Genomic DNA, 24422 nt, shown 5'->3' with positions numbered 1-24422 from the left:
CAGGAAGAGCAGGAAGAGAGAGCGAGTTCTGGCTTGACTTCGGCTTTTATACCTGAGCTTCCTTTGAAACCCCCAGGTGGTCCTCTGGATAGAAGGGGTTCTTTTGATGTTTCCCAGTTTCGATCTGGCATGAACAATAGGCTTCCGATGATAAGGGGTTTGCTGATGTCATGATCCCTCAGCCTGATCGTTATCATCCCCGATGGTGATTGTGCTTGTGCTGGCCTGTTTACCACCGTCTGCTGAGGCTTGGTTCCTCCCTTTGTGTATCCAAGAGAATCTCGTTATCTCCGTCTCAGCCTTCCCTGTTCACACCGTTGTGTGATGTCCAAGTCCACAGGCCAGACGGGTTTGATTCTTGATGTGTATTGGGGGGGGTTTTTTCCGTTGCAGCCAGCAAATTTGTCTTTTAAGATATCCATGTGCTTATTCAATTTCTTCCATAATTTTGGAGGATTTGCCCAAATAACTTACAGCTGTAGCAAATGTGGCATCAAATGCTCAGCAAATTGTTCTATTGGGATATAATCATCTTCTATCACTGCCAGTCTGTAGGCAATCCATCGGACTGAAGATGCCTTATCCGCACAGAGGCTGAGAGATAAGGGGCGCAGATAGTTATACACATCTTTGGGGTTGTACAGTTCCAGCAGCAAAATAAGTTGTTTGGAAAGATCAGCTCTGAAGCGCCAATTCCTGCTGTTATCTGTTACCATTGTAGAAAAGGGTGGTGCAATGTGTGATTGGTCGATATGCACTGTATCACTAACACAGTCTTCCTCAATGATGGCTGAAATGTCAGCAGTTAAAGACACAATGCCTTGCTCAACCCTTCTTGGATCAACTGCAGCAGATTACGTTTGCAACTGTGTTTGATTAAACAGTGACTCTACGGATTTTTTCTTCCTCAAAGTCAAGATCCAAAGCTTGTAATGCAGCAGTTCAAATATCCACTTGTGTTTTGACATCTGGGTCATCTATGTGTTGTGGGTATTATACCAATCCACAATCCCATCATAATATCTCGGCCTAGCAAAGTTACTGAACAAATCGCTGAGACCAGTACCTGTTCCTCGCAACACATATTAGATATTTGTCTTGGAACTTAAGTGGTTTATTCAAGAACTCCACGTTAGTATGCCCGGTGGCAGACTTTACAGTTATTGAATTTTTGGAGTATAGTGTTCCCGGGGGCTCTTCGTCTTTTATTATGACAGTTTTACCTGCTCCGCTATCGCATAAGAATGTCATCCTTTCCCCATTCACTATTAAACTTATCGTAGGCTTTAGGTAAGGCGTAGAAGATTTCTTCTAGATCCAATATTTGCAGAGGCTCTTTGTCGGCTGGGGGAGTGGGAGTATCTCTGGTTGATTTGTCCCTCCCTTCAGCCTCGGTCAGTCAGGATCGGTCATAGCTTCGGGACCTTGAACCCTCCTCGCCTTCTCTTAGTGTAATATGCTTAGCCTGGGGACAATCTCGAACCCAATGGTCGAGTTTTCCACAGACAAAACATCCCTCCCCCCTTGGGGACCTACTCCCTCTACCTCTGCCTCTACCTCTTCCTCTGCCTCTCTGGCATCCCCGCCCCTGATCTCCTTATTTTACCCGGTAGAATACAGAGACGGTATTTTCGCTTATTTCCTCAACATTGGCCAGATAAGCGTTCTTTACAATCTTTTTCTGTTTGGTATTTTCCTCCACATGTACTGCCCAATCTTTTACATCATTGAGTACCTTTGTATTCCATCCCACCATGTGCTTTTTTATATATAAACTAATCTCGGGTTTTAATCCATTTAACAGTTCGATTTTAAACTGTTGGGCAAACGGTCCATCATCCACCCACAGGATCGGTATTTCTTGTCCACTATTTGCCTCAAAGCCAACCCTAAGTCTGGAGAAATAGTGTAGCACAGGCTCGTCTTTATTTTGTGTACATTCCCTAATTTTATTGTAATCGACTCCTCTCTGGAAGTGTGCTCTTATTCGATTTTCAATAGCTATTCGTCTGTTATGATAATCATTCTGACCTGGTGCCCACTGAAGGGGTGCTCCATTTACAATAGCATTCCAGTCTCCTTCAATTAAACACCAATCACACCCGATAAGACTTCGCAACGCTTGTTCATATTCTACCGTATTTAAACAATAACTTACAACCAGGTTTCCAAAGTCCCTCTGCCACTTTGCGAAATTATCTCTAGGATGTGGAATGCCCCCAGTGCCTTTTTAATATCCTCCATATTCCATGGCCTGTACACGTACATTGGCCCCACTGTGCCGGCGTCTGGATTAGGCATTGCAATCATAGGATACATTTCAGCCCCGCTTGGTCTTATTGACCATGGAGATTTAGGCTCAAATATAGGACCTGCATGAAGATTATAAACGGTACCTGAGCGAGTGGTTTTCAGACTTTGCAAACCTGGGTGCAGCTGGCCGCTTTCCTTAATGGTTGGTTTTTGTTCCAGTACGGGGGTTAGAACCCTTGTTGAGTACGATCCGACGTTTTTTTTCCACCGGTGGCAAGGCCACCCCCTTTTTCTCCGGTGTGTACGGAGGGGGGGGGGGGCACTCGCCATACCCGGTGATCGGTGGGAGACCTCGTTGTCCCCCTTCTGGAGGAAAGCGTTTGTCAATGGTTCACTTTTGGTAAGTTGTTCCTTCTCTTTTTCCTTTCCGTCTCTGCGCGATCTGGCTTCCTGAAGCCACAGACGTGCTTCATGGTAGCCCAACTTGTCTTTATCCTTCCTTCCTTTTGTTGCATCTTTGGCAATAGCAGACATTAATTTACAACAATCAACAAGTAACTTACCACTAAAGTCACACCTTTCTTTCCACTTGTTTAAGTACTTACAATTACGCTTACTTTGTATAAACATACATTTTTCATCACCTTCATAACCTTTTGAGTTTGTCGAGCCCATTCTGATTCCCTCCTCGAGAATTACGACTATACTTTTTCCCTGTCAAGTCCAACTTGACTGAAGTCCCAAACTTCTTACCTTGGACGACCCCGTTTGTCGCCCGAGTAGTCCAACCACTCTTCTCAATTGTCCCCGACAATTCTTAGGTGACCCCGTCACCCGAGTAGTCCAACTACTCTTTTCAATTCAATTCAATTCAATTCAACTTTAATGTCATTGCACAAATACTGAGTATGGGTACAACGAAATGCAGTTTTGCGTCAGTCCGTAGTAGTAGTGCATATAGAAATTAAAAAAAAAAGAAGATACAGAATAATCAAAAATACAGAATAATTAAACAATGGGGACGGAGGGACCTGTCAAGTCCAACTTGACTTCTGAAGTCCCTGACTTCTTTGGCGACCCAGTCGCCGGAGTGGTCGAACTACTCTCTTCAATTGTCCCCGACAATTCTGTATGCCGTCCCGGGTCTCTGAGGAAGGTAACAAAATACAACTCGGCAAAGTCAAAATTACTTAGCTGGGACCCCACTATCTACGGAACGTTCAGTCCTACCTCCGGCGTGTCGGTTGAGCCCCGTCACTCTGCCCCGGTGTCCGTAAGGAACCTTAAAATGAGCGCTCTTGGTTCCCCTGAAAACCGGCAACAGAGGTATTGGGGCCCCACGCTGGGCGCCAATTATGTTAGAAATTTTCCAACAAAGACTATTACAAAAACGGAGGTAGAAACTGAACAAACTTTATTGTGAGAGAGAGAGTCACACAGAGCCCAAGTGTCTGTGGGAGTCCTCTCTGAGCTAATGCTGAAAACCATCTCTTTTATACATTGATTTAGACAAAAAAGCATCCAGACAAATGGTAATGACAAGGACACAGAATTCAAAGGAAATAACATTTAGCTGTGGAAAGTTACACCGGAGCAAGATTAGACGTTCTGCAAGTTCTGTGATAGACTCTTAATCTCTTGACCGAGACCTGTCAATTACTTGTGCCCTAGGCAGTATCGGTAAACAATCTTGTGCAGACACAGATAGAATACACAAGGAAATAGTTACATACATTTTTCCATCAATGAGTAAAAACGTTTTCACCCAGAGAGTTGCAAATTTGTGGAATTCTCTGCCACAGAAGGCAGTAGAGGAAAATTCACTGAATGAATTTGAAAGATAGTTAGATAGAGTTCTAGGGTCTAGTGGAATCAAGGGATTTGGGGAGAAGGCAGGCACGGACTACTGATTGTGGATGATCAACCATGATCACAATGAATGGCGGTGCAGGCTCGAAGGGCCAAATGGCCTTCTCCTGCACCTATTTTCTGTTTCTATCTCCCCTTCTTCTAATCTGACACCATTCAGATAATAAACTGCCTTCCTGTTCTTGTCACCAAAGGTGATAACCTCATTTTTATCCACATTAACCTGCATCTGCCATGCTTCTGCCCACTCACCCACCCTATCCAAGTCCCCCTACAGCCTCATTGCATCCTTCGCGCAGCTCACACTGCCACCCAGCTTTGTGTCATCCGCAAACTTAGAGATTTTACATTTAATCCCCTCGTCTAATTCGTCAATATGTACTGTACACACCCAGGGTCCCTTGCAGCACCTCACTAGTCACTGCCTGCCATTCTGAAAAAGATCCATTAATTCAGACTCTTTGCTTCCTGTCTGCCAACCAGTTCTCTATCCATGTCAATACCCTACCTCCAATACCATGTGCTCTAATTTTGCACATGAATCTCTTGAATCTTAAGAAACTTTACAATTTAAAAAGAAATCACTCCATTGCTTTTAAATCAGTCCATGCCTCGCTCTTCTTAATCATTGTAACCTCATTCAGCTCTGCAATGCTCCAAAATAATTGAGCTCCTCCACTCTCGCTCTTTGTGATTAGAGCTAACTACCCCTGCTGGCTGTCTGTCAGAGCTGTAAACCCTGGATCTGCCCCAAAGACCCTCTCCATCTCGCCTTCCTTCTTAAATACACTATTAGAAAACTCTTTGTCCAGTCATTTAGTCAAAAGACTCATTATGTTGTTCAGATTAATTTTGTTGAGATTACATGGGATGTTATGCTGCTTTAAATGTTATGTAAATGTAAGTATTCATCGTTATCATCTCTGGCAGTGGAATAGCATATAACTGGGTAAATAATGGAAGAAAACACAAAGTCAACAGGTCAGGCAGCATCTGTGGAGGAAAAAGGATGGGCAATCATTTGCGTCAGGACCCTTGGTCTGAAGAAGGGTCTCAATCCAAATTGCTGCCTGTCCATTTCCCTCCACAGATGTTGCCTGAACCGTTGAGTTCCTCCAACACTTAGAGTTTTGCTCAAGATTCCACCATTTGCAGTTGATAGTGACTTCATGATGGATGAATCTGAGCTGCTGAGACTATTAATTCTGTATGACACACAGTGGAATGGTTATGTTTATTTCCAAAGGGAAGATTCAAGAATGTTTTTAATAGGGGAAGAGAAATGGATTAACAGTGGTGTGAAGAGAGGCAGGGATTTTCCTGGGTGGGATTAGCTGAGGAATTAAAAATTGCACAAAATATCCAGGGCCGGATTTAGATGAAGAGAGGCCCTAAACTGTTCCACTTGTGATGCCCCCTCCGCGTTGGTTTTCAGCGCTGGCGGCGAGGCAGCGACCGGACAGCCACGGCGGCCAAATCTCCCATAATTCAAAGCGAGGGAGAAAGTGCCCAGCGCCGACCAGTTGCCGTTGCAGTGCGCATGCGCAGGGCGGCCGATGATGTGCTGGCCGTGGTTGTGCGCATGTGCAGGGGGGAGGACGTGCAGGCCGCAGCAATGCGCATGTGCAAGGCGGCCTGCCATGCCGGCGGAGGAGGAGCGAGCGGAGCCAGGCGGCTCGGACACGGATAGCGGGGGGAGACAGAGAGAGATAGAGAGGGGGGCCCGCCCAGAGTTGAACGGTAGGTGTCCTGCCTTGACCGGAGGCCCCCCATAGACCTCGAGGCCCTAAGCTTAAGCTTGTCTTGCTTATAGGTAAATCTGGCCCTGAAAATATCTTGCGGCAGATAACTAAAAATTCCATATCACATCTCTTCTAATCCTTTTTTATCATTGGATATCGTGAAAGTTATGTGTTACACATTTAACCATTTTATATTTTGAAATACTATATTTTCAGACAAAAGGGTTTGATCCTGAACATTTCATCTGGAGTGGCAAATATCCCATGCCCCTTTTTCAGTTTGTACTCATCTACTAAGGTGAGGTTCTATACTTTCTATTCTTTTCAAAATGCGGTGTGTTTTTTGCATTCCTCTACTTCGAACCCGGGGTGACAATTCACTAGGAAAGTATTGGAAGTGTAATTAAGGCTGAGCTTTCCACGAACATACTCCTACTCTGGCATTGCAACTTCATCACAGGCCTGGCAGGTAACCAGGTGTTCATTATATTGCATCTTCCACACAGCAAATTCTACATCTGATTTTCAATGTTATATCTTTGTGAATGTTAAGCCAGACATTCTATAGACGTGTGCATATTGATTATTGTTCGAGATTTATTTTTTAAATATTATAATAAGGGGATTTTTGGTAAATTGATTTATTTGTTTTAAGTATTCTGGACCATTTAAAAATGTATAACTCTCTAGATTTTTCATTAAATGATTTGCCAGATCTTTATCGAAAGATTTTCCAGAGGCTGTCAAGCAGAATATGGATCAAAGAACATTATTATACAGGTAAGCATAGATTATCCCTTTGCAGAAACTGTTGTCTGGGAGGCTGGAGTTATTGTACACCATGACCAGCCTCTTGAAATACTTCATCATAATGATGGATGTCAGAGCCATTGAATGGTGTCATTAAGGCACGTTACCTTACTTTTATTTGGTACTAGGATGATAGTGATATTCTTAAAGTAGGAGGTTGGAGTATGGAGGGGTTCAAGATGCCTGTGAATACTCCTTCCAACTGGTCTGTGCAAGTCCTGACGTTGCAGTCAGGGACTCCATCTGGGCCAGTTGCTTTCCATGGGTTCAGTCACAAGAAGGCCAGTCTGACACCTGTGACAGTAATTGTGGTTCAGACGCACCCAAGGTTGTTTGAACTCTTGACTTCTTTACACTGTTCTTCTGTTCAAAGCGAGCGTAGAATGCACTGAGCTCATCGGGGAGGGACATGCTGTTGCCAGCAATGCTATCTGAATTTATTTTGTAGGCTGTTATAGAATGCAAATAATGCCACAATTGACGGCTGTCCGTGTGCTTATCCCGGGACTCTAGCTCGCTCCCTCTTGGCATCATTGATGGCTTTGTGAAGGTCATAAATAGATTTATTGTACCGTTCTGGATTGTTTGACTAACACTGCAGGCTTGGACTTCATCTGGGTATGGACTTCACAATTCATCCATTGTTTCCAATTGGGGAATGCTCGCATTATCCCAACCTCCTCCCAATCAGGCAATCCCAAACTACCCTGACCCAACCTTTCATTTCTCAACCATTATATTTTACCTTTACAGCTAACGCTGATTTAGACACAAGGAACCACAGATGCTGGAATCTTGAGCAAAAATCAAAAGTGCTGGAGTAACTCAGCGAGTCAGGAGGCATCTCTGGAGGACATGGATAGATTATGTTTCTGATTTCTTCGGATGTCTAATTGAGTCCCGACCCTAAATGTCACCTATCCGTGTCCTTCTGAGATGCTGCCTGACCCACTGAGTTCCTCCAGCACTTTTTGTTTTTTGTCAGTCTGAGTTCTTTTCTCGAGCCTCTCACCACTGCCATTCCCCGCTTCTCTCCCACCTATAACACCTTACCCTTGAACCACTTGAATTCCTCACACTTGTTCTGGCTTTGCAGAGAAGTGAAGGAAAGAACCTAGTGCATTTTTTCTGCGCATTATACACAAGAAGTTTTCCCACTGCCAGTTTTACAGAGCTTTGCCAGTGCAAAGGAACTTCCAGCCCAGAAATACTCAAGAAAAACGAAAGGCCTTTGTCTCAGCGAGGTTGTGCTCTAACTGCTTGTTGTTTAATTGTCTTCAATTACCATCCATCTTAATAGCTTTACTGCTAAATGATTCTACATTTCTACCGTTCACATGATCAAAAACGTGATTTTTCATTTTCCCAATTATTTATCTTCTATTTCTCTGTACTCGACCCTCACTCTTAAAGGAATTTTCCAGGGTCAATTTAAAAATTGTAACCATTAAAGAAAACATTTCAGTTTCTTAATTTCAAAGATAAAATGCCATTTTTGTTTTTCTAATCCTTTCTTACAACTAGATTATTTTCAGGCATTTGCATTAATTTGAGTTTGGGCAAACATTTGGGAAGGGAAATTCATCTTTTGGTTTTGTCAGCAGTATTTTCAAATGCATTTTTCACTGCAGTCTAACAATCACTCAGGCATATAGCATCACAACTGATCTTACTGATTCCATACTTTGTTATGAATTATTACACCATTTCTGGGAAGCAGTACATATTTAAATTTTGTTTGTCTAGTTGTGACTTGTTATCATTAGATGATTTGGCCGGCATTTGTTGAAAGTGCTCGTGCAATATGATGTTGGTATTATTTTAATTCCAATTATTGACAAAGACTGGCTCTGTTGTTGTTGGTGGTTTACAGTATTCTCTGGTAGGATAAATGTAACGGCTGGAGCATATCATCTGCACTATGGCATATTACTTTGAAAAAAACCCATTATGAGCCTTGATTGAGAAGCTGAGAAATATATATCATATCATATCATCTATCTATATACTAGTATACTTTTAAAACTTGTGTGTGTGTGTGTGTGTGTGTGATTTTGCCTTTGAAACATATCTCCTCGATAACCAGACGCCGAAACGGGGGAATCTTTACATATTTCAGTAGAGATTTTCCTTGTGATTTTAGAAATCTACGCCTCTGTACATTTGTGAAATGATTTACCTTATCATTTCACAAATCCACTCCTTTGTAAATTTGGTTAATCATTTCCCAAGTTTTTTACTAAGATTGTTCACTAATCTGACTTTTTTTTCAAATATAACCGCTGGCCAGCTGCTGACATCACAATGCCTTTGCTCCTGGCCCACCTGACTCGTGGCAGCCCCCCCCCCCCCCCCCCCCCCCCGGCTCTGTATTAAAGCAGCTGCTGTTTTCCACGAGTTACACCACCCTCCCCCCCCCCCCGTTCTTCAAAAGGCGCAGAAAAAATGAGCAAGTTCTGCAGATTCCGAGGTCACCGGCGCTCACCGGCTTGCTTTTGTGAAGTCACGCACCAGCCCTCACCTCTGACGACACGCCCCCCCATTCCTCAAACTCTCCCCCCCCGCACCCTCTCTGCCCCCTCACGCCCCCCTCTCTCTCTGTGCCTGTCTCCCCTCTGTGCCCCCCCTCTGTCCCTCTCTCTGCCACTGTTCCCCTCTCTGCCTGTGTCCCTCGCTGTGTCCCTCTCTGTCCCTCTTTCCCCACTACCCTCCTCCCCACCTCCTCTCTCCCCTCTACTCTCCCTCCCCCCTCTACCCCCCCTCCCCATGCCCCCTCCCCTCCTCTCTCCCCCTCCTCTCTCCCTCCTCTCTCCCTCCTCTCTCCCTCCTCTTTCCCCCTCCTCTCTCCCCCTCTCTTCCCCTGCTCTCTCCCCCTCCTCCCTCCTCTCTCCACCTCCCCCCTCTTCCCACCTCCCCCTCTCCCTCCCCCCTCACGCCCCCTCTCCACCTCTCCCCTCCCCCTCTCCTCCCCTCCCCCCACCTCCACACCCCTCTCCCCCCCATTCCCACCTCCTCGCCCTCTCCCCTCCTCCTCCCCCTCTCCCCTCCTCCACCTCTCCCTCTCCCCTCCTCCACCCCCCTCTCCACTGCTCCAACCCCCTCTCCCCTCCCCTCCACCCCCTCCCTTTCCCCCCCAACTTCTCCCCTGCTCTCTATTACATCCTCTCTCCACCATCCTCTCCCCCTCCTGTCCCCTCTCCTCTCCCCCCTCCTCTCCCCCCTCCTCTCCCACTCATCTATCCCCCCCTTCCCCCCTCCTCTCCCTCTCCCCCCTCCTCCCCCTCTCCCCTCCTCCACCCCCTCCTCTCCCCCCTCCTCATTCCTCTCTCCACCTCCTCTCCCCTTCCTCCCCCTCCTCTCCCCCATTCTGCGTCCCCTCCCCACTACTCCACCTCTCCCCTCTCTCGCCCCTCTCCCCCCCCTCCCCGTGTAATCCCCCTCTCGCCCTCTTCCCCTCTCACCCCCCCTCCCCCCTCCCCCTCTGTGCGTGTGTGCGGTGGTTAGTGTGTGTGTGACACTGCAGGCTCCCCCCCAGTTCCCCTTGGTCTAGTAATATATATATATATCTTCTATATAATATTAAAACTGTGTGTGTGTGTTTCTGCCTGACTTGTGGGTGCCAGCCTTTGATTCGTTTTTACACCAACACCAGACCCACACACGCCCAGATTTTTTCCATTTCGGTAGTGATTTCACTTTTCATTCCAAGTATCCACTCCTCATTACATTTTGTCGTGTTTATGTACACATTTTTAATAAAATCCTTCTCCCCCCCCCCCCCCCACTCACTCCTTTTGTCGCCTCCTACTGGCCAGCGACCATAACGGCTGCTGGCGCCCGCTTCTCGCCTCAAAGACGCCATTTAAAAACAGCCGCACTGCTCAGTGCTCGAATCGTCAGTTGGAGGACGTCTCCCATGGGGGCTACGGGTAGGGAATGGCTGCATTGGGGGAGCAGACCCAACGGGTCTTCACTTGGTCTAGTATATAATTAAAAGTCTCATCTTGACCACTTCCTGTCTGTGCTGTATATTGATTTTAGAAAAAACACTACCGTATATTGCTATGATTTTTGGCCATCTTACTCACAGTCCTCCTCCGCTGATCTGGCCCTGAGGATTTTTCCCGATGAAAAATAAAAGAGTTATGAATGTTTTAAAAACCCTAAGATCCACTCTCCTGTTAATCACCGCGATGAAGGTAATGCCCCTTCGGTGGGGGGGGGGGGGGGGGGGGCATGACTATAAAACCCTGGATGCCTGGACATAACTCAGTCTCTCTGCAAGATGGCGAGCCCAAGATGACGACTCTCATTCTAAGCTGGGAATCAACTGAACTGTGAGTCAGCAATGTACTTAAGATTTGTTAGCCCTTGATGAAAATAAAATTAGTTATTTGGCCTGCTGCCTTGCTTGTACTTGAAACTGCAATGCTTTATTAAGCCCGACTGCGTTTGGTTCAAAAGTCCCGCTCATTTCGTGACAGTGGACAGGTCGCGCTGATTGCGTAATTTCCGGTGAGTGCAGAGGTCGCGCAGATTGCGGAAGTGCCACTGACTGCGGAAGGCCACAGTGGAGAGGCTACGCTGAGCCCTGTGAGTAAATTCAAGAGAGTTTACTGCCATATATATGGTGTATGAGTGTGAGTGTGTGAGTGTTAGTGTGTGTGAGTGTATGTATGAGTGTGTGTGTGTGTGTGACTGTGTCCGTGAGTGCATGTGTGTGTGTGAGTGCAAATGTGTGAGTGAGTGAGTGTGTGTGAGAGGTGGAGGGTGTGTGAGTGTGTGTGAATGTGTGTGTGTGTGCGTGTGTGAGTACATGTGTGTGTGTGAGTGCATGTGTGTGAGTCCGTGTGTGTGAGTCTATGTGTGTCAGTCCATGTGTGTGAGTGCGTGTGTGTGTGTTTATGTGCTTGTGTGTGTGAGTCTGTGCGTGTGTGAGTGGGTGTGTGAGTGTCTCTGTGTGTGGGTATGTGAGCGCGTGTGTTTGTGAGCGTGTGTGTGTGTGAGTCCCTGTGTGTGTGAGTCCGTGTGTGTGAGTCCGTGTATGTGTGAGTCCGTGTGTGTGTGAGTCCATATGTGTGTGTGTATGTGAGTCTGTGAGTGTGTGTGGTGGAGTGTGTGTGTGTGGTGGTGTGTGGTGGAGTGTGTGTGTTGGAGTGTTTGTGTGTGTGGTGGAGTGTGTGTGTGTGTGTGGTGTAGTGTGTGTGTGGTGTAGTGTGTGTGTGGTGGAGTGTGTGTGTGTGTGGTGGAGTGTGTGGTGGAGTGTGTGTGTGGTGTAGTGTGTGTGTGGTGGAGTGTGTGTGTGTGGTGGAGTGTGTGGTGGAGTGTGTGTGTGGTGTAGTGTGTGTGTGGTGGAGTGTGTGTGTGTGGTGGAGTGTGTGTGAGGTGGAGGGTGTGTGTGTGTGTGGAAGTGTGTGTGTGTGTGTGTGGTGGAATGTGTGTGTGTGTGTGGTGGAATGTGTGTGCGTGCGTGGTGGAGTGTGTGTGTGTATGTGTGAGGTGGAGGGTGTGTGTGTGTGTGTGGAAGTGTGTGTGGAGGGGACCGCGGACAGAATATCTTGGCTGCCGCGCGTGCATGCGCACACTCACACACACACACACACGCACGCGAGGCTTCTGTGAACGGTAATTTCAGCTCAGCTTCCTGTCTCGCCTACAGCCCCGTCTCAATCCAGACATGGCTGCTGGTTAACCTGGCGGGACAGGCAAAGCTGAGCTGGGTTTTGCGCTGCTTCTCTGCGCCGGCTGTGGGCCTGGGGGCGCCGCGCCCGCCTGACTCCCGACGTCTCTGGCCACCCCCGGGCGTGTGCGGGCTCTCGGGTGGGTGGGGGATGGTCCAGTGGTGGTTCGGCAGCGATTGCAGCGCCGGAGACCGGGATCGGTGCAGGTCTGTCGAGAGTGTTTTGGTTCGTCTCTCTCCCCCCTCCCCTTACTCTACTTCCGCCTCTGACCGACACCTCCCTCCTCCAAGGGTCTGTTTTGAAAGCGCCGTTGGCAGAGTGGCAGCAGCTGCCGTTATCAGGCGGGGCCGGGGTGCGGGAGGAGGAGATGGAGCCGCCGCCGTCGCCGCTGCTGCTGCTGCTGTGCGGGGCCCGACATTCGCTCCGACCCTCCGTCACGCCACACTTAGCATCTTTCCCACAACCGTCGCCGACACAAAACGTCACGTTCCTTTTCTCCAGAGATGCTGCCGGACCCGCGGAGTTACTCCAGTTTTTTGTGTCTATCTTCGGTATAAACCAAGTTGCCAAGCCGGGCAAAATGACTCGCCGTTTAGGTTGCCCGGCGGCACTTTGAGTGGTCATTGGCACCCGGGCAACCGTCAATTTCGAGCCCTGTGGAGGGTGTGAATGATCAATAAATAACAAATAGTACCAATAATATAGTCTTTTGTAGTTCAGAGCTTATTCACCCCTCTCTCATCAGCCCACGACAGCCCCGGCTGTTTGGCTTGGCCTGCCCTGGGCTTGAAACTGCAATGGCAATATAAGTGAAGTGAAAATGCAATCAGCTGTTTGGCTTGACCTGCCCTGTGCTTGAAACTGCAATGGCAATGGCAGTGAAGTGAAAATGCAATCAGCTGTTTGGCTTGGCCTGCCCTGTACTTGAAACTGCAATGGCAATAAGTGAAATGAAAATGCAATGAGTTGTTCGGCCTGCCCTGTGCTTGAAACTGCAATGGCAATGGAAATTAAATGAAAATGCAATGAGCTGTTCGGCCTGCCCTGTGCTTGAAATGAAATGGAAATGAAATGAAATGTTGTTTGGCCTGCCTGAAACCATTAATTTCAGCCCACAAGGCCCCTAGTAGCCAAGAAACCAGTCCCTTTTACCCAAAATGCCTGTATTTGCCCAGGAGGAGCATTTTGGCCCAAAAGGCCCGTCAGCTCAGGAAAAGTCCAGAAAAAGTGCCTTTCACTGAGATTTCATTCAGATTTTTTAATAAATAGAGCCACTTCGGCCCATCAGGCCTGTACTAGCTCAAGAGGAGTCGCTTCTGCCCATCAGCACGGGTGAGCGCAGTCCGAAGGAGGCCCTGGCGGCCATTACTCCCTCTGAGAGAGGCCGTCTATGGAGACCGGCGATTCCTCCGTCGATCGCGGGGACTCAGGGAATCGTGACGCCTTTTCCTCGCTGGTGATCCCAATCCCACCTGGTGATCTCTGGCCATCACGGGGGGGCGACCTCCTCTCCGTCTCCCCCGCCCGATTGTCTGTCACGCGGGTGGGTGGGCTTCCCCTCGCGGAAGCCACGATCGGCCGGCCTTCCGAAAGGGGCTTTTAGACCTGCTGGGTGAGTGTGAGGAGCTGCGGGAAGTGGTGGAGGCTCGTGAGGCTGATCGGCTCTGGGCCCTCCGCTGCTGCCGTGGTGAGGCGAGGCCGCGCGCTTACTCTTCGGGCTGCCACACCTGTGTTTCTTGCTCTTCATTTTGCTTCTTTCTTCTTGCTCTTTGACTTGGACTGTGACCTGCTTTATTTTTGGATTTTTTTTTTCTTTTGACCGAGCATTGGGACTGGTTGACTGTCCTCGGCTCCGAGATTTCTTCTTCGTTTTCGTCTTTTTCGGTTTCAGCCGCTCGTTCTTCTTCTTCTTGCATGGAGAGTGGTCTCGGTGGCTTGAGTCCCTCCATTCCCACTTCTGACACTATGTAATGTTTTCTGTATGATCCTGTTGTGGCTAGCACAATGATACACGTCCGACATCTTGTAAGAAGAGTTTATTTCTAACAGAAACTTCTAGAAGGTCACTTGACCTCAGTCACGAGACTCTGGCCAACTCACCAGCTTGTACTCCTGGCCTCAAGGGATGCTGGCATTTACATTACAGTCTCTACCCCCCTCCCTCTCTGCCCCTCTCCCTCTCTACCCCTCTCCCTCTCCCACTCTACCCCCTTCCCCTCCCTCTATCCTCCCATTCTACTCCTCCCCCTCCCTCTCTACTCCTCCCCCTTCCTCTCTACCCCCTTCCTCTCTACCCCCTCCCTCTCTACCCCCTCCCTCTCTACCCCCTCCCTCTCTACCCCCTCCCCCTCCCTGCCGCCCCTCCCTCTCTACCCCCTCCCTCTCTACCCCCTCCCTCTCTACCACCCCTCCCTCTCTAATGTCCCTCCCTCTCTACCTCCCCTCCCTCCCTATCTCCACTCCCTCTCTACCCCCCCTCCCTCTCTAGGGAGTAGTGAGTATTGGGACCTATGGGTGAGTGGTGGAATATCGCGTTCGGGGACCAGCCCTCCCCTGTGACACCACGTGTGGAGGCAGGCCCTTCGGTCCACCGAGTCCACGCTAACCCATACACTCGTTCTATGGTATCCTACTTTTACATTCCACACACCAGGTGCAAGTTACAGCAGCCAATTAACGTACAAACCTGCACATCTTTCATAGAAACATAGAAAATAGGTGCAGGAGTAGGGCATTCGGCCCTTCGAGCCTGCACCGCCATTGATTGATTGATTGATTGATTACTTTATTAATCCCCTTATTCAGGGGAAATTCTGATGTCCTTGCAGCACACTAATAAAAATACAACACAGTATTCATAAAGAAATTCAACACCAAAACATCCCCCCACAGTGATTCCCACTGTGGGGGAAGGCACAAAGTCCAGTCCCCATCCTCTTGTCCACCCATAGTCGGGCCTATTGAGGCCTCCACAGTCGCCGCCACGGCGCCCGATGTTCTCGCCGGGTGATGGTACTCCGGCGTCGGGAGAGCCCCCAGCGGCTTGGGGTGCCAGGAACGGCCGCCTTCCCACTGGAGCCTGCGGCTTCCAAGCCAACAGACCACGCCAGATGGGGCTACGCACACTGGTGATCTCGGCGAGATGTAAGTTCAACGTCGCAGCTGGCCGCTCCGCAGAACAGCGGCTCCACGATGTTTTCCTCGGCGGTACCAAGCATACTGAAGTCCCAGCGCGGCGACCCAGGAAAGGCATCGCCCGCTCCGCAATAGCGCTCCAGCGCTGCACTGCCGCCAAAGCCGATGTTCTGCGCCAACGCCGACGTTCTGCGCCCCCGCCAACGCCGATGTTCTGGCCAGGTCCCCTCAGGGAAACGTCGCTCCAGGACCCGCTGGTAGGCCGCGAGGACAGGTCGAAGACGCTGCTCGGAGGAAGGCAACCCCTCCGACCAGGTAGGGACTTAGAAAAGCAGTTTCCCCCTTCCCCCCCACCACCCCCCACACATAAAAGATTTAGACCCCCTGACTGTACACTTAACGATCTAAAAATAATAAAAAAGAAGGGGAAAAAACGGACAGCTGCAGGACAGGCAGCCGTTCAGGACAGCGCCTCCTCCGGAAACCATTCAATATGATCATGGCTGATCATCCAACTCAGTATCCTGTACCTGCCTTCTCTCCATACCCCCTGATCCCTTTAGCCACAAGGGCCACATCTAACTCCTTCTTAAATATAGCCAATTAACTGGCCTCAACTACCTTCTGTGGCAGAAAATTCCAGAGAATCACCACTCTCTGTGTGAAAAATGTTTTCCTCATCTCGGTCCTAAAAGATTTCCCCATTATCCTTAAACTGTAACCCCTTGTTCTGAACTTCCCCAATATCGGGAACAATCTTCCTGCATCTAGCCTGTCCAACCCCTTAAGAATTTTGTAAGTTTCTATAAGATCCCCCCTCAATCTTCTAAATTCTAGCGAGTACAAGTCGAGTCTATCCAGTCTTTCTTCATATGAAAGTCTTGACATCCCAGGAATCAGTCTGGTGAACCTTCTCTGTACTCCCTCTATGGCAAGAATGGCTTGCCATAGAATGATCACAATACCATTAGTTTCAATATAATTATGGAGAGGGTCAGAACTGGACCTAGGGTTGAGATTTTTGATTGGAGAAAGGCTACCTTTGATGAGATGCGAAAGGATTTAAAAGTGAATTGGGACATTTTGTTTTATGGGAAGGATGTAGAAGAGAAATGGAGGACATTTAAAGGGGAAATTTTAAGAGTACAGAATCTTTATGTCCCTGTTCGGTTGAAAGGAAATAGTAAAAATTGGAAAGAGCCATGGTTTTCAAGGGATGTTGGACACTTGGTTCGGAAAAAGAGAGAGATCTACAATAATTATAGGCAGCATGGAGTAAATGAGGTGCTTGGGGAGTATAAAGAATGTAAAAAGAATCTTAAGAAAGAAATTAGAAAAGCTAAAAGAAGATATGAGATTGCTTTGGCATGTAAGGTGAAAGTAAATCCAAAGGGTTTCTACAGCTATATTAATAGCAAAAGGATAACGAGGGATAAAATTGGTCCATTAGAGAGACAGAGTGGACAGCTATCTGCAGAGCCAAAAGAGATGGGGGAGATATTGAACAAATTATTTTCTTCGGTATACACCAAGGAGAAGGATATTGAATTATGTGAGGTAAGGGAAACAAGTAGAGTAGCTATGGATACTATGAGATTCAAAGAAAAAGAAGTACTGACACTTTTGAAAAATATAAAAGTGGATAAGTCTCCAGGTCCTGACAGGATATTCCCTAGGACATTGAGGGAAGTTAGTGTAGAAATAGCAGGGGCTATGACAGAAATATTTCAAATGTCATTAGAAACGGGAATAGTGCCCGAGGATTGGCGTACTGCGCATGTTGTTCCATTGTTTAAAAAGAGGTCTAAGAGTAAACCTAGCAATTATAGACCTGTTAGTTTGACTTCAGTGGTGGGCAAATTAATGGAAAAGATACTTAGAGATAATATATATAAGCATCTGGATAAACAGGGTCTGATTAGGAACAGTCAACATGGATTTGTGCCTGGAAGGTCATGTTTGACTGATCTTCTTGAATTTTTTGAAGAGGTTACTCGGGAAATTGATGAGGGTAAAGCAGGTGATGTTGTATATATGGACTTCAGTAAGGCCTTTGACAAGGTTCCTCATGGAAGGTTGGTTAAGAAGGTTCAATGGTTGGGTATTAATGGTGGAGTAGCAAGATGGATTCAACAGTGGCTGAATGGGAGATGCCAGAGAGTAATGGTGGATGGTTGTTTGTCAGGTTGGAGGCCAGTGACTAGTGGGGTGCCACAGGGATCTGTGTTGGGTCCACTGTTGTATGTCATGTACATCAATGATCTGGATGATGGTGTGGTAAATTGGATTAGTAAGTATGCAGATGATACTAAGATAGGTGGGGTTGTGGATAATGAAGTAGATTTCCAAAGTCTACAGAGAGATTTATGCCAGTTGGAAGAGTGGGCTGAAAGATGGCAGATAGAGTTTAATGCTGATAAGCGTGAGGTGCTACATCTTGGCAGGACAAATCAAATCAAAATAGGACGTACATGGTAAATGGTAGCAAATTGAGGAATGCAGTTGAACAGAGGGATCTAGGAATAACTGTGCATAGTTCCCTGAAGGTGGAATCTCATGTAGATAGGGTGGTAAAGAAAGCTTTTGGTGTGCTAGCCTTTATAAATCAGAGCATTGAGTATAGAAGTTGGGATGTAATGTTAAAATTGAACAAGGCATTGGTGAGAATTCTGGAGTATGGTGTACAATTTTGGTCGCCCAATTATAGGAAGGATGTCAACAAAATAGAGAGAGTACAGAGGAGATTTACTAGAATGTTGCCTGGGTTTCAGCAACTAAGTTACAGAGAAAGGTTGAATAAGTTAGGTCTTTATTCTTTGGAGCGCAGAAGGTTAAGGGGGGACTTGATAGAGGTCTTTAAAATGATGAGAGGGATAGACAGAGTTGACGTGGATAAGCTTTTCCCATTGAGAGTAGGGAAGATTCAAACAAGAGGACATGACTTGAGAATTAAGGGACAGAAGTTTAGGGGTAACATGAGGGGTAACATCTTTACTCAGAGAGTGGTGGCTGTGTGGAATGATCTTCCAGTGGAAGTGGTGGAGGCAGGTTCGATTTTATCATTTAAAAATAAATTGGATAGGTATATGGATGGGAAAGGAAAGGTTATGGTCTGAGTGCAGGTAGATGGGACTAGGGGAAAATAAGTGTTCGGCACGGACTTGTAGAGCCGAGATGGCCTGTTTCCGTGCTGTAATTGTTATATGGTTATATGGTTATATGGTCTTTCCTCAGATTTGGAGACCAAAACTGTACACAATACTCCAGGTGTGGTCTCACCAAGACCCTGTACAACTGCAGTAGAACCTCCCTGCTCCTATAATCAAATCATTTTGCTATGAATGCTAACATACCATTCGCTTTCTTCACTGCCTGCTGCACCTGCATACCTACTTTCAATGACTGGTGTACCATCACACCCAGGTCTCGTTGCATCTCCCCTATTCCTAATCGGCCACCATTTACATAATAGTCTACTTACCTGTTTTTGCCACCAAAGTGGATAACCTCACATTTATCCACATTATACTGCATCTGCCATGCATTTGCCCACACACCCAGCCTATCCAAGTCACCTTGCAGCCTCCTAGCATCCTCCTCACAGCTAACACTGCCCCCCAGCTTCGTGTCATCCGCAAACTTGGAGATGTTGCATTCAATTCCCTCATCCAAATCATTAATATATATTGTAAATAGCTGGGGTCCCAGCACTGAACCTTGCGGTACCCCACTAGTCACTGCCTGCCATTCTGAAAAGGACCCATTTACTCCTACTCTTTGCTTCCTGTTTGCCAGCCAGTTCTCTATCCACTGAACCCCAATACCGTGTGCTTTAAGTTTGTATACTAATCTCTTATGTGGGACCTTGTGAAAGCCTTCTGAGAATCCAGATATAACACATCCACTGGTTCTCCCTTATCCACTCTTCTAGTTACAACCTTTGAATGTGGGAGGAAACAGAATGACCACCGGGTGGCGTCATCAATGGCTGCCTCGCCAACAGTCTGTCTGTCCTTTCCTTCTTTGTGTTGTAATTGTATGTGTTAAATGTATGTTTTTAGCAGGGGCAGAAATCCCGGGGGGGGGGGGGGCAGGGGGGGACACATTCCCCCCTGTTTTGAGAGGTGGGGGATGATCCCCCCCATTTTCTGTAATCCGGATTTTAAATCCCGGTGAAACCTCCGCTTTCCGCGAGACAGTGGGGGTGGGACTGCTGATCGAGATGTCGGTCAGCAGGCAATGGGGGCGGGGGGGGGGGACCATGATGATTCCGCGCGATCATTGGAGGAGGGAAGTGTCGGTCAAAGGTGGAAGTAGGGGGTTGGGGGGGGGGAGGAGTGGGACTGAGGATAGAGCGCGATGATTGGAGGAGGGAGACGTGCCAAAACAATCTCGGCACAGACCTGCGCCTCATCCGCAGCTAGGATCGATTCCGGCTCTCCGGCGCTGTCCCGTCCCCACCCGAGTGTCCCCCATGCCCGGGGGTGGCCACAGATGTCGGGAGACAGATGGGAGCTGTGCCCCCAGGCCCACAGCCAGCGCAGAGAAGCAGCGCTAAACCCAGCTCAAAGCTGCCTGTCCCGCCAGGTGAACCTACAGCCCTGCCTGGACTTGCATGAAATATGGCCCAGGTTTACAGCCAGCACGGAGAAGCTGCGCTGGTGTCTCGTCAGTCCAGGCAGGTCTGTAGGTTAACCCGGCGAGACAGGCAGAGTTGAGCTGCATTTAGCGCTGGATTGAGCCTCCGAAGCCTCGTGTGTGTGTGTGAGTGTGCGCATGCTTTTTAGCAGGGGCAGAAACGTCCTAACATGGTAGTTTCGATCGCCCCGACGCGGGAGCTTCGATCACCGGCTGCGGGAGCTTTGATCACCACACAGACAGCACCTGTAGTCAGAATTGAACCTGGGTCTCTGGCACTATGAGGCTGCAGCTCTACTGCTGCGCCATAATATAATGGGAAACAGTCAAGAATGAAGCATTTCCTACCATTTGAAGTTATATTTCATCTGAAATTTTAGTTCTTAAAATGCTTGGGCATTTTCCATTTAAAAATTCTGTATTGTAATTTCTTTATTTCATCTGGAGGCAAATCATCAGAAAATTATGTGGCCTGGCTTTATTTATCTATAATTCTGCAACGTCAGCCACATTCTATTGATTGAATTGAGATTCTTGTCATTATATTTTCAGTTCTGCCGTTCAGTGGAAAAGTAAAACAAACTTTGTGAAAATGTTTGTACCTATTGCTTTGTCATTCTCTTCATGAGCTACTACACTTTGGACTTTGCATCCAAGAAATTGATTGATGGATACTCGTCTTAAAATAACCATAATATTTGATGCCAAACAAATATGCAATCTGCACCATAAGTGCACTACCTGGCAACATTAATAAAAGTAGAAAATGAAACTCCAGCCTCGAAACAGATATTGAATCAATTTTAAGGTTGGCTTGACTGAATGGACAGCAAGACATGCATGTATCCTAACTAATACTCCATAAAGGGTTTGCAGAAGATGGATAGATAAGATTGTTGAAAATGCTTGTTTAGTTTAGTTTGAGGTGGGATTAGTTTATTATTATTGTCACGTGTACCAAGATACAATGAAAAGCTTTTTATTGCGTGCTATCCAGTCAAAGAAAAGACTATACATGATTACTATCAAGCTGTCCACAGTGTACAGGTACAGGATAAAGGGTATTGCATTTGTTGCATGATAACATCCAATTTTACCAGCGGCACTTGAATCACCTATAATGGGATCAGCTGTGCCCGATGTCGCCTCCGCACCGGCCAGATCCACTCCGCGGCCGGGCGGTAAGGCAAAACAAAAAACCAACAAAGTTGTGGACTCAGATGAGTCCGACTTTGAGCAACCGCGGGCGGCCAGCGACCGTGAGCGCTGGAGCCGGATGGAGCGGTGTGTGGAGCATTTGCTCCAACGTGACAGGCTCCGGGAGATGGAGTCGAGTCACAGTGGGCTCTATGTAAAACCCATAGCAGCACCTCTTGTAGGGCTGCACAGTGCTTCTCCCTCGTCAGAGGGGAGTACTGGGGGTCAGTACTGGGCTGATCCTGAAGAGGGGTTTGCAGAAGAGAAATCAAGTGTGCAGGGGGTGCAGGAACGTGAAAATCTACTGGACATGGTGTCCAACTTCATACAGCCAGACCAGACTGGCCAAAACCTGGAGAACACCTGACACCGGGTAACTGTATATCCCTGAATGTTCCTGTAGTAAATACTTGTATATGGAAACATATTGGAATAGGAGTTAGAGGCTTGGATATCAAACTCCAAAAGGTATTAAAACTCCTAACAGCGGGGATAACAGCTTTCACCCGCACAGTGGATGAGAAGGACATGTCGCAGGACCAACAGGATGCACTGGCACTGCTTTGCAACACATAATATGAAATAAACAGCATCAGGAAGAGTGCCATCCGACCTACTTTAAACCCGAAATTCGCGGGTCTGTGCAAACCTGGAAACGTAAAACCACCAATTCTACTATTTGGAGGTAAACTATCGAAGCAAGTCAAGGAGCTCGATGAGGAAGCAAAAACCCTGGGACTCATAAAAGGGACTTCATCAAAAACCCACTACGGCCATAGACAGCACCCTTACGCACCCACCAGTAGAACAAGACTGACTGGTGAAAGCTCGAAGGTCCGGTACACCGAACATGAGTCTTTTTTAGGCCACGGCCCAGGCCGGCCTTCTTGGAAGATACGCAAACCTCCAACATCAACCAAACCACAAACCCAGACACCGACGCCTCAACATCAACGAAGGATTTACAAAAAGAAGTAAACCTGCCACTGGTAACTATGGAGGTAGGTGGGTCTGGTTCCCTACAAATTGCAGGGAGCATGGAGGTTGGGGGGAGATTACACTCCTTTCTGGATGCATGGAGTATGTTAACTACTGACACATATTTTAAGCAGTATCCAGGGATATACCATAGAATTTATACACAAGTACAGCCCTCCAGTTCAACATATACCGAACCGAATGTTCGTACTTTCCGGTAAAGAAAAATCAGAAGCGCATGCTGAACTGGAGCGGCTTTACGCAAAAGGGGTAATTGAAAAATCCCAACACGAACCGCTAGAATTCGTGTCCAATATCTTTACCAAAAACAAAAAAGATGGTGGTTGTCGCATCATCATAGATCTGACCAAATTGAATACATTGGTATAATATATTCATTTAAAAATGGAAACCTTTGTTACTGCAAAACAATTGATTTCCAAAGGTTACTTCATGGCTAGCATCGATTTAAAAGACCACAGATGTTATTTAATGTGACCACAGATGTTACTTAAATTGACTTCATCAATTCCCACGCCCTACCTGACCAAGCCTCCAAACTCATCGTTCCCCAGCCCCGCACGGCCCGTTTTTACCTTCTCCCCAAAATCCACAAACCCGGCTCTCCCGGCAGACCCATTGTCTCTGCGTGTTCGTGCCCCACCGAACTCATCTCCACATACCTTGACTCCATCCTATCCCCCTTGGTCAAATCCCTCCCCACCTTTGTTCTAGACACCTCAGACACTCTCCGCCGCCTCCACGCATTCCACTCTCTGGGCCCTCACCCCCTCATCTTCACCATGGATGTCCGGTCACTCTACACCTCCATCCCCCACCAGGATGGCCTCAAAGCCCTCCGGTTCTTCCTCGACCAGAGGAGCAACCTTTACCCAGCCACTGACACTCTCCTCCGCTTAGCGGAGTTGGTCCTCACCCTCAATAACTTTACATTTGACTCCTCCCATTTCCTCCAAACACAAGGCGTAGCTATGGGCACACGCATGGGCCCCAGCTACGCCTGCCTCTTTGTCGGGTACGTTGAACAATCCTTGTTCGATGCGTACCAGGGCCCCATCCTCGACCTCTACCTCCGCTACATTGATGACTGCTTTGGTGCCACCTCCTGCACCCACACACAACTGACTGACTTCATCCACTTCACCACCAACTTCCATCCGGCACTCCAATACACCTGGACGATTTCCGACACTTCCCTACCATTCCTTGACCTCACCATCTCCATCGCAGGGGACAGACTCCTGACCGACATACATTATAAACCCACTGACTCACATGGCTATCTGGACTACACGTCTTCCCACCCTGCCCCCTGTAAAGACTCCATCCCCTACTCCCAATTCCTCCGCCTACGCCGCATCTGTTCCCAGGATGAGACATTTCATACCAGGGCATCGGAAATGTCCTCGTTCTTCAGGGAACGGGGATTCCCCTCCGCCACCATAGATGAGGCTCACACCAGGGTCTCATCCATACCCCGCAACACTGCTCTCTCTCCCCATCCCCGCACACGCAACAAGGGCAGAGTCCCTCTGGTCCTCACCTTTCACCCCACCAGCCGGCAAATACAACACATAATCCTCCGCCATTTCCGCCACCTCCAACGTGACCCCACCACTCGCCACATCTTCCCATCTCCCCCCATGTCTGCCTTCCGCAAAGACCGCTCCCTCCGCAACTCCCTCGTCAATTCTTCCCTTCCCTCCCGCACCACCCCCTCCCCGGGCACTTTCCGTTGCAACCGCAAGAAATGCAACACCTGTCCCTTCACCTCCCCCCTCGACTCCATTCAAGGTCCCAAGCAGTCGTTCCAGGTGCGACAAAGGTTCACCTGTATCTCCTCCAACCTCATCTACTGCATCCGCTGCTCTAGATGTCAGCTAATTTACATCGGTGAGACCAAGCGTAGGTTGGGCGACCGTTTCGCCGAACACCTCCGCTCAGTCCGCCTTAACCTACTTGACCTCCCGGTGGCTCAGCACTTCAACTCCCCCTCCCATTCCCAATCCGACCTCTCTGTCCTGGGTCTCCTCCATTGCCAGAGTGAGCAACAGCGGAAATTGGAGGAACAGCACCTCATATTCCGTCTGGGGTCCTT

The 24422-nt window shown here is 48.0% G+C and overlaps 1 protein-coding gene across 1 annotated transcript in view; it reads left to right on the top strand.

Moving 5' to 3' along the window:
* Positions 1-24422, top strand: part of hsd17b3 (hydroxysteroid 17-beta dehydrogenase 3) — a 63203-nt gene that overhangs the window by 27993 nt on the left and 10788 nt on the right. Inside the window, exons 7-8 of the mRNA XM_033018780.1 lie at positions 6081-6162; positions 6579-6644. Of these exons, the coding sequence (XP_032874671.1) occupies positions 6081-6162; positions 6579-6644 (148 nt within the window). The remainder of the gene's footprint in view (positions 1-6080; positions 6163-6578; positions 6645-24422) is intronic.

The sequence above is a fragment of the Amblyraja radiata genome, chromosome 3 (genome assembly GCF_010909765.2).
Source record: "Amblyraja radiata isolate CabotCenter1 chromosome 3, sAmbRad1.1.pri, whole genome shotgun sequence".
NCBI classification, from domain to species: domain Eukaryota; kingdom Metazoa; phylum Chordata; class Chondrichthyes; order Rajiformes; family Rajidae; genus Amblyraja; species Amblyraja radiata.
The sequence above is the reverse complement of the archived record's forward strand: the minus strand, read 5'-3'. Positions and strand labels throughout refer to the sequence as shown.